Source organism: Magnolia sinica, chromosome 4, assembly GCF_029962835.1.
Source record: "Magnolia sinica isolate HGM2019 chromosome 4, MsV1, whole genome shotgun sequence".
NCBI classification, from domain to species: domain Eukaryota; kingdom Viridiplantae; phylum Streptophyta; class Magnoliopsida; order Magnoliales; family Magnoliaceae; genus Magnolia; species Magnolia sinica.
Window position 1 is genome coordinate 14,471,872 of NC_080576.1, and position 10,289 is coordinate 14,482,160.

The 10,289-nt window shown below is 41.5% G+C and overlaps 1 protein-coding gene across 1 annotated transcript; it reads right to left on the reverse strand.

Moving 5' to 3' along the window:
• Positions 1-6,839: 6,839 nt before the first annotated feature.
• Positions 6,840-7,900, reverse strand: LOC131242528 (uncharacterized). Its single transcript, XM_058241232.1, has 2 exons — positions 7,152-7,900; positions 6,840-7,063 (listed from the first exon to the last, which is right to left on the reverse strand). Exons 1-2 carry the CDS (start codon positions 7,767-7,769, stop codon positions 6,977-6,979), a joined length of 705 nt encoding a protein of 234 aa, XP_058097215.1. The 5' UTR covers positions 7,770-7,900; the 3' UTR covers positions 6,840-6,976.
• Positions 7,901-10,289: the final 2,389 nt, after the last annotated feature.

Genomic DNA, 10,289 nt, shown 5'->3' on the forward strand with positions numbered 1-10,289 from the left:
TTGGGTGACCTTATCAACAGGTTGGATGGAAACTAAACATTACAGTGGGCCCTAAGAAGTTTTTAACGGTGGGTGTTCAATCACCACTATTTCCAATGGTATAGTTCACCTTAGATTTGGAAGTACTTAAATTTTTGTTTCATATAATAAAATTATCTGGAAAAACGGATGGACGGCATGGATATACAATACATACATCAATGTGGGCCACACGGTCAGCGCCGCACCGTGTTGGGTAAGGCCGGGGCCGCACCTACTCCGCTCCCGTGTTCTGCGATTTATATTTTCAACTTCTCCTGGCGCGAATCGCTTTAGGATTCGAACTGGGCAAGCGAGTCACGCGAAGATAAGGAGAAAGGTCGCGGTAGGCGGTAGCACTGGGCCTTGTATGGCCACCCACCTTTATCTAGAGCGTTGGTATATGAGACTGAAGTAACCACCGTTCCATACGTGCACTTGACAGTCGAATGGTGGATCTGGACCGTCCACTACTTCCTACCTACCGTTGATGATGAACCATGGTTTCGAAGTTACATTTTTATACGATCCTAGCCATGTGATCGGTGGACAGCTGAATGGGGCAACTGTTACGTGCGTCAACGGCCTTCCCTTTTGATGACCTGGCTCAAAGATCAGGCTGATAAATTCATGAGGTGGGTAAAAAATGTACTAGAAAATGGACAGCTTAAAAGCTGACAGATATCCACACCCAACAGGAACGTGGGTCTGACTTGATGACTGGATAGGCTTGATTTTTGAGCTGTCAATCCAATTTAGCACCATCCACCTGATGCACCGCTGGGATTTCTCATGCATCCATGATCAATTGAAGGTGGGGTTATTGTTTTTTATGCTATTTAAGTTGAATCAATTACTTATATTTCCTTTATTAAAGTTTTGTTTATTATTTATTATCAATTATTTATATTTCCTTTATTAATGTTTTGTTTATTATTTATCATCAATTATTTATGATTGGAATACTTAGCACAATTAAAATATTTAATTGGAAAACTTTATTGAGGCTTTTATATTTTTAAGGAACAAAGTAGGATGGTCTGATCTCAAATACATTGGAACCTAATTATATTTTCATGATATTTTTAAAATATTGTTATGGAAAATGGATAAGTAGTGAGAGATCCCATGGCATTATATACACTGTGATTGTTGTATATACTCTATCATAAGACAATGTTCACACAAATATGAGTATATACATGTATACACATATTAACCATATATAATAAATTATTGAGTTGCAGTTTGTTGTATGGTATTAGGTTATACTTCCAATACTTACCATATATGCCCTTATATGTGAGAGAAGCCAAGGCCGGTTACTTTGATTTGCCAATGCGTGGGCATTTCATGTGTAATATGATGAGTCAAATGGCTAAGAACGTTATCACATACGATATGTTAAAATTAATTTATTAGCCTTTATAATTTAGTCTTATATTAAAAATTAGAATGATTAATTAAAATTCCCAACTAAGCTTATTTTATAAATTATTTTAATCAAATAATTGATTAAAATTATTATATGTATTGTTTTGTAAAAATAATGGTTCACATTTTATTTAAGATAACTTAACATTATCGTGAAATATGGTGGGTGCTAAAACAATGGGCAATATGATAGTATTTAAAAGATAGATGTATAAAAATATCCAATAGATGATTTCTTAGATCTAAACATAAAGAAAAATCCAATAAGATTAAAATATTCATGTAATTAGACAAGTATATCATAAGTGTTAATTGTAGGTGCCAAACATCATTCAATTTCCATCAAAATCATACTATATATATTTGTATTAATTCATGCATGCTTATAAATAAATTTTATTTAGTTTTTTGTTTTTATCACGTATAAATTCTCTTAAAGTAAAGAACAATACTTTTATTGAGTTAAGATGTAGCGGTGATTTGCTATTTAAAAATCCTTGTGAGTCACAAAAGTTCTGGATCAAGGTTGTTATTTGTATTTTACATTCGTTCGTGTTCACGTGACCTTATCAACGGGTAGGATGAAAAATAAACAAAATGGTTAATAATTGGCATTTAATCACTACTTTTTTTAATGTGCAGTACATCTGAGACCGGATTTGTTGTATTTTTGGGCCATGCGCTAAATGAGCTGTCAAAACAAAGGACGGCATGGCATACAACATATACATTGTGGTAGGTCCTAAGTGGGCCCACCCTGATGTATGTTCCTTAAATCCACGCCGTCCATCCATTTTGAAAGCTCATTATAGGAAATAATTCAAAAATTGAAGTAGATCCAAAATCTTAGATGGACCACACCACAATAAATAGGGGTGATTGAATACTTACCGTTAAAAAGTTCTTCGTGCCACCGGAAATTTTATTTTCCATCCGACTTGTTGATAAGGGCACAAAGACCTCGATGAAGGTACCATACAAATATCAGCTAGATTCAAAACTTTTCCTGCCCATAAGAAGTTTTCAATGGTCAATCACCCTTTCTTCCTATGGTGTGGTCCACATGAGATTTGGATCTTCTTCATTTTTAGGATCGTGGCGTAAATTAATATTTCAAAACGGATAGACGAGGTGGATGTAAGGCATATGCATCACGGTGGCCCCACTGTCAGGGATCCACAGGGATCACGATGCTGCGCCGGTCGGACTCCTTGTAGATGGGCACTAATCGTACGGCGCCAAGTAAGCGGCTTCCTTTCTCTTTTTCCTCGGGCCACTCATCGTTAACCGTGCCTTGCATTATTTCTAATTTTGTATTATTATCTAAAGTCAGGATACTCTGTTAGTTCACCACTGTTATGAAAGTGTTGATGATTCATCCTCCGCACGTGCACTAATGCACGGCTGTGCAGATCATTCAAATTTTGTAGGCACATTTGGATGGTGCGTGTCTACGGAATTTCACTGATCATTCAATCATAGCCCTCCAATTCTTAGCTGTCAAATAGATGGTAGCAGTACAAAATCCAAGGGAGTAAGTAGCAGATGGTTTCTATCATCTTCTTAGTTTTATTTTGGGCCATGCAACATTGACAGTTGGGCCAGAAATTTGAACGGTCTGGATTTCCTTACGACTCTGCCATGTGCCTGGTTGAAGAGTCACCACCATTTAAAAAATGGTGGTTAACTAACGGAGGACGTTTGCGTCAAACACCTAGGAGAACTTACCAGACTCCTGTGGTGTACGGGGATCACACTCGTGCCGACATCCGCACGCACGTGTAAAGAAGCGCTCAACCCGACTCATCCAAATTATGGGCCCTACGTTTTCCGCGGCATATACCAAGCCCAGCTTTGTAGTTTGTACTACCACATATCCAACTCGTACAACGTTAGGAGATAGATCCAGACCGTCCAAGTGGTGGGTCCTATGCCTGGAATGTCTTCCGTTGAAAATGACACGGACCAGATTATCCTGGACATGGGAGCAGTGCCCTTGAGATGGAGAGTGAAGATTGAAAGAGTTAAGGTCGGGAAAAACTGATGGCAAAGATCCTCCATTGAGTGTATCCGAGACCACGGTCAGATAGAACTCGCTGGATCAACGGTCAGAATCGGATCCTACGCGTAGGATCGGATTCTGCTTATTAACTATGCAATCTTGACATGACCATGTGGAATATCTCATAAATACCAGCATGCTGAGCTCAGGGTGGCACCTTTTCCTTCCTGCTAATGTGATACACTGATAGGATCCAAGCCGTACAAGAGGTGGGCCCAATCAAGATGAGCATTTAGAGTAAAAACTGGATTGACCCACTCATCAGGTAGAACACACCTTAGAAATTGATGAGTTGGCAGTGATCTCACCCATTGCATCGGTGTGGATTCCCTTACGGTGACCTTTAGATGGTTGGGATCATTTGTACGGACGAGATGTCCCGCACGTGTAGCCTTTAGCAGTTTCTCGAGTTGTGTAGGATAATCACCGTCAATTGTCAGGGAAGCGGGTTGGGTGGTGACCCCAACAGCACCCGGCTAGTCTTGGGCACTGCGAGGTCCACCATGATGTGTATGTGTGTTTTATATCTAGGCCGTCCATCAGTTTTTTCAACTCATTTTAGAGCATAAGCCCAAAAACGAAGCTCCTCCAAATCTCAGGTTGACCACACCACAGGAAAAGTGAAGATAATGACACTCACCGTTGAAACCTTGCTAGGGCCTACCATAATGTTTATTAGCCATTAAACCTATCAATAAGGTTGCACAGACCTGGATGAAGAGGAAAAACACAAATATCAGCTCTATCTAAAATTTCGTGGCACTTCTTTATGATGGCCGTTCCGTCACCACTGTTTTCTGTGGTGTGGTCCACTTGAGCTTTTGATCTGCTTCTTTTCATGGCTCATGCCCTAAAATGATCTAGAAAAACTGATGGGCGGCATGGATTAAAAAAACACACATCACGGTGGGCCACAACCCAATTCGTTTCCCCTAGTCAGCTATGGGAAATGATGTAACAACCATCTCTATCATAATACGACCGAATGCCCCTTCTTCCGTACGCATGGCAAGGATGTGGTCATCCAGGCCGTACAAATAGTCTATCCTAACATGCCTGGGCCATTCTTAAAAATTCACCCAAAATGGATGATTCTAAGCATCTAAATAGTGTCTGTCAAAATGAAGGGAAAATAGTAGATATAGTAAACGGCTGACATTAGGAATGATGGATAGGATTATACTCTTAGTTAGATTTTTGAACCATGATCAAACCAGTGCAGCCACCAGGTGGACGGTCCAGATTCGCTGCTTACCAATCCACGTGTACAGTCGACCATATCATTTCCGAGGAATACGCATCCATTTCAATTGCCCCTCGATTCCTAAAATGGCCCACTCATCACAATTCAGAGCTAAAATTTCATCCCTTTGATTCCCTTTTCCTATCCACGTGCAATGCACGTGCCGTCTGAGTATTGCTGAAAGCAACTCCATGCCGTAGAATGAGCTGGCAAAACAGGTGGACGGCGTGGATAAAGCACTTACATCATGGTTGGCTCCACAGAGTTCTGCCATCATGGAGGCCCGCAGTGGCAGGGTCATCACGCAATCCGTTGGGTAAAATAAATGCCTGTTGGGACCAACGCAGATTACACAATTTTGACCGTTCAATTGTTGGCTATCTAGAAAATTCAATGGCCAATGGTCCCAATCAAACAGGCAAAATCAGGTGGCAAGGTTTTCCTACAATTGGGATCTACGGCCTGTGATATATCCACAACAGGGCCTACCATATAGGTTGTTCGGATGGATTACATTGTGCCACGTGTACGGTTCAGGGTCGCCACCATTTTAAAGTGGTGGTTAACTATCACCTGAGCCTAACATATCCTGTTTACGGCCACAGGCCCACAGCCCACTCATGAAAAAGAGATACCATGTTTTTTTTTTTACACACCTCCGCACAAGTGTATGAAAACATTCCCATGCGCCAAGTTGCGTTTGGACTTGTTGGCATCCAAGTCACGTATCTGGACCGTCCATTATATCCATACTACACCTCACAGTCAGCTTTTGGAAAATCATACTGATCTGATGATTCAAACCGTAAGATCAGCGCTGTGCAAGAACAGATAGACAATATCGTTTGCAAAAGATCGGTCCATCCAGGGATATTTACTACTACATATTGTATATTTTTCACATAATATTGGAGGAAGAGTAGACCGAACCCAACAAACGGTCCAGATGAGTGGCGTGGATACAAACGAGTCCAAATGCAACGGCAATGATTGAAGGCATGCGGGTATAAGGATAGAGACGAAGACATTGAATTATCTGAGATTGTTTTGCGTATGTCGCGACTCAGGACGCCAGTTTGTATCGCCCTTTTCGGGCCACGTGTAGAGATAGTTACAGGACTGTAACCGTCCATCTTCCTATTTTTACCGTAACAGAATTATCTTATATAATGCAATAATCAGGCTTTTATTGAATGTGAGCCACTGAAAATGAAAATTTCAACGGTCTGATGGATTTTATCATAAGATCATCATCAACTAAAAAAAATAAAAAAAAAGGCGGGAAGATATACGGTAGAACAGAAAGATCCGTGTTACTGTAGGCCATCTCGCCACAGGACACGTGGCACGTTAATGTATCTATCGGGCTCACACTTACACTGCCGTTCGGATATTTATCCTAAAACTAACCGGACCGACGGTTAACTGTTTTTGCTTTACACCGTCAATTTAACGGCTACAGATCAGACGGATATGATTGTCTCATAGCTATTATTTTTGAGATACGAACCATCCATACTATGCCCCTGCAGATGGGCCAAACCGATTTGAACATCACCCTGCCACGTGTACCGTAGTGAGATGGCTGTTCCAGTACTGCTGCACTGTAAGCTTCGCCAGTGAACTACTTCGATTTAGCACTGGGACCCGCTTCCGAAAATCTGGATCCACGTCTATGAAAATTGAAAAGCTAGCAAGCACCGAACCCAGAGGCCAAACATAAACGAGTCCATCAAACGGCCTAGCTTCCGAAAAAGGTGGACCCCACCCCTTAAAAGCTGCGCCAAGTCTACATCACAGGCGTGGAAAACAAAATCCTGTCCATCCAACTGCTTTGCGAATGTGAATCATAGCCGTCCCGCGTGACGTCAGAAGCGACATGCAGTGGACCCACGCCCGGAAAGCAGTACCCCGCGCGCGCGCGCCCCCAAACCCTGAAAACGAGAGGTTTCGATGATCATAGCCGTTGGTAGCCCGCGGACTATTTTATGTTGACCACGACGCGCGCCGAAACAAAAACGCAAAAGAAAAGAGAAACCACCCAAACGCGCCATACCCCCAATTTCCCAAAAAAAAAAGAAATTGAAGAAAAGAAGAAAGGGGGAACGGTTCCTATTTCCAATTTCCAATTTCAATTGCGAAAAAAAAATAAAAATAAAAAGCCGAAAATTCCATATTACAGACAGACTCTTTTTTACTGTCTTATCGTCCGACGAGCATCAGACGCTCAATCCATCCACTCCACATTGCTTGTAAGTAAGCGACTGCTTTCTCGGGCTAATCACAATCGCACAATCGACCGCCACCTGATAAAGAACAAAATAAAATCGAATCAGCAAAGGGAAACAACGCATGCGGCGCACTTTAGCAACGCCCAGTCACGGAAGTGCTAACCTTAACCCGGGGCGAAGTAATCTCCATAATCCGGATCTTGGCTCCGACGTCCCCTGTCACCCTGAGCTCGACTCGGTCGTTCAACGTCGCGTCCCGCACCAGCTCCAGCGCGTCTTGCTGGAGCACGTTAACCCGGTCCACGCTAGCCCTGGTCTCCACGGTCCTTCTACTGTGCGCCGGCTGGTAGAATCCCGGCACCGTCGCCAGCCCCAGCGGCACCCCCTTGTACATGATGTAGAAGGCCGAGGGGCTGTACTTGATCCCGACCTTGTTGGGGTTAACGGCCGTGAAGATCATGGTCAGATTCAGGGAGAGGTAGGCAGCCGTCGCCGCCGCTGACGGCGCGACGATGATGTACTGGACGTTTACCTGCTGCAGATCGAACTGGGGCTTCTTGGGCTTGATGGCGAGGACTACGACTAGGACTACGGCGACAAGGAGGAGAGCGAGGAAGGTTAGAAGGAGGAAGAGGCAACAGCAGCAGCCTCTGAAGGAAGCCGAGGACGAGGGCCGAGGATGGTAGGAGGGGTGGTGGTGGTGAGGAGGAGTAGGATAAGGGCGGTGGTTGGGGTTTGGGTGTGAGTTGTGCTCGCCGTTTACGTTACCACGGGAGTTCATTTCTCTAGCGTGGGTGCGTGGTGTTCGAGGTAGGGAATGCTTTGGGGTTTTCCGGACGGTGGAATGGAAAAATGGGAAGGGGGAAAAAGAAATTGGGTGTTGGGGAGAGGGTTGCTTTTTTGCTTTTTTAGTGGGGTTGTGGGTGGGGGTTCTGGCTAATGTGCGCTGTACGTGGCGTTTAGTGACCGTAGGCTGGCACGGCTTTGGGGGTGGCGGCGCCCTTCCCTTCAACCGTCAGCAATGTCGACTGTACTTGCCGATATGCTTGAACACGTGCGACTATGAGATTCTGAGCCGCTCGATGGGCTCACCGTGCGGATCTGCACGGGAGGAAGATTAGGCTGGTTTCGTTCTTCTGTTGAAGCACGATAGCCGTTGAGTGGGGACAGTTGGTTGATTTTTACCGTTCGTTACTTTGGTGCATGTGTGATGCACTGGGTAAGCGGACGGACCATAACATCTGGCCCATTTGGATCTAAGATGTGGGGCTTGCCTGATGACCGTCTTGGATATTGCGTGTTGGCACGTGTGATGGCGTGTTCGTAAGGAAGTAAGGGCGTAGATGAGTGGACTTGCGATAGGGCTAGCCACATTCCGGTTTTGTCGCAGGAGGTCTGCAACAGTACATCTCAAGGTCTGCTATTTTTAGGACTCGACCCGTTGGATTTGAAATCATGTTGCAAAGATCCAAACCGTTTTTAGGGCCTAACCTAGGGCTGTGGAAGATGAAAGAGAGGATATTTTAAGCCTTTGATCATTGAATCTTCTCCTCTGAATATCGACCCTCACCATTGTTTAGAGGGTAATTGACAGGATCTCCGCATCTCCCGAATACTTTTCTCAAACCAAAACAATTCATATTGTTAAGCAGGGTTGTACTTCTAATTCTTGCTAAAGCATAAGAAAGCACATTAAAATAGATTGTATGTAATCATGATGGATTTACACAATGTACTTGAAGATTTTTGAGATATATGAATAGGATTTTATATTAATATAATTGGAGCACATCCAACGATGCCACATCATCCATTAAGTGATTGAGTGATTAATAATCGTACTAAAGTAATTACAAAACGGATGATACATTTAAAGGCAAAGAAAGTTAAGTAATATTAAAAATGATTATAACAACCGTTAAAACGTTGGGAGCATCCACATGATCAAATGAAGGCTATAAATAGTAAGAGAATTTAGGAAAATAAATTATATGATACCAACTAAATTAAACCAAATATATATTTCAATTATTATTATAGTTATCTTCTATTATTTATATTTTTTAGTGCAATATTTTACTTTTATGTGTTATTTACATTCCTTTGTGTAATCATAATAGTAATTAAGTACCTATTAACTTTTGTTGTAATTCAAGTATATGCTTATATGCTAATTCTGTTCAATTATACATTAGATTTCTCCATGTAATAAGGTACTTTTCAATTGTTCTTCATGACCAACTATAAGAATTCCTTCAATGGTGTTCTATTATTTGTATCAAAAAGTCATTTCGTGAGGAGAGCGAAGGTGTAACTCATTATTAAAGGATAGATCTTATCATTTGACTATCACTTGATCGTTTTAAGATACCATGAGAGTGGTTAAATAGTTGATCGATTTTATTTGATCTTGGTCATATACTACGTCTTTACTTATCTTGGCGCTTGGGTTATAGTTGTTCGGTTTGAATCGAGCCGCACATTCAATTCTAGCAGGCCTATATTTATCACACGATCGAAATTGTAAATCAAACCACAACAATACTCACACGATAACGTGTCACATGCGCTTCACAATAAAGTTGATGGGGATTATTTTAATACTATAATTGTAATGGCTGTGAAAATATAATAATAATAATAATAATATTTTTTTTTTTAATCTTATCTCTATTTTATCTATATCATTAATCCATATACCTTATATATACCCCTAACCCTTCCCGCATTTCTCAATATTCAAACACTCAAATGTACGTTATAAAAATAGTTATAATCCAAATTAGATATTAACAAAAAGGCTACATGCAACAACAGAGAAAGGGAGAAGAGAATTTTAGATAGCTTAGATCAGGTATGTATATAGTCCTTCTTTTAGTATTTTTATACATTTAATATAATTTGATTCGATGTATACAATGAACGGTGTGGATCGACCACACGTTCATTGCATTGAATTATGGGTAGATATGATGTAAATGTGAGGGGAGTGTAAAATTATATAATTGTGATTGATGTGCATCTAGCCGAATTAGATTAGATCTGTACGGATCATATGATCCCTAAGGCCAAAATATGCAAGGGCCCTAATTTTTAGATCAATCCGACCATCAGATGGGCCACATTAGTCAGATCATAAGTGTTTAATAAGAGAATCTTAGATTTTTGCACAAGTGTTGGTATCACTTGGCGTAGAAGGTCAAGATAGGCCATTGGTGTATGTGTGGTTAGATTCACACCATTCATCCAATGTGTAAAGGCAAAACATGACAAGACCTCAACAATCTGAATAATCCAATCA

What these genes read in the sequence shown, in the direction of transcription:
- LOC131242528 (XM_058241232.1), bottom strand. Translation starts at nt 7,769, where the DNA reads ATGAACTCCCGTGGTAACGTAAACGGCGAGCACAACTCACACCCAAAC. An exon ending in TTACTTCGCCCCGGGTTAAG is followed by an intron (nt 7,064 to 7,151) that starts GTTAGCACTTCC and finishes GTTCTTTATCAG; the next exon opens with GTGGCGGTCGATTGTGCGAT.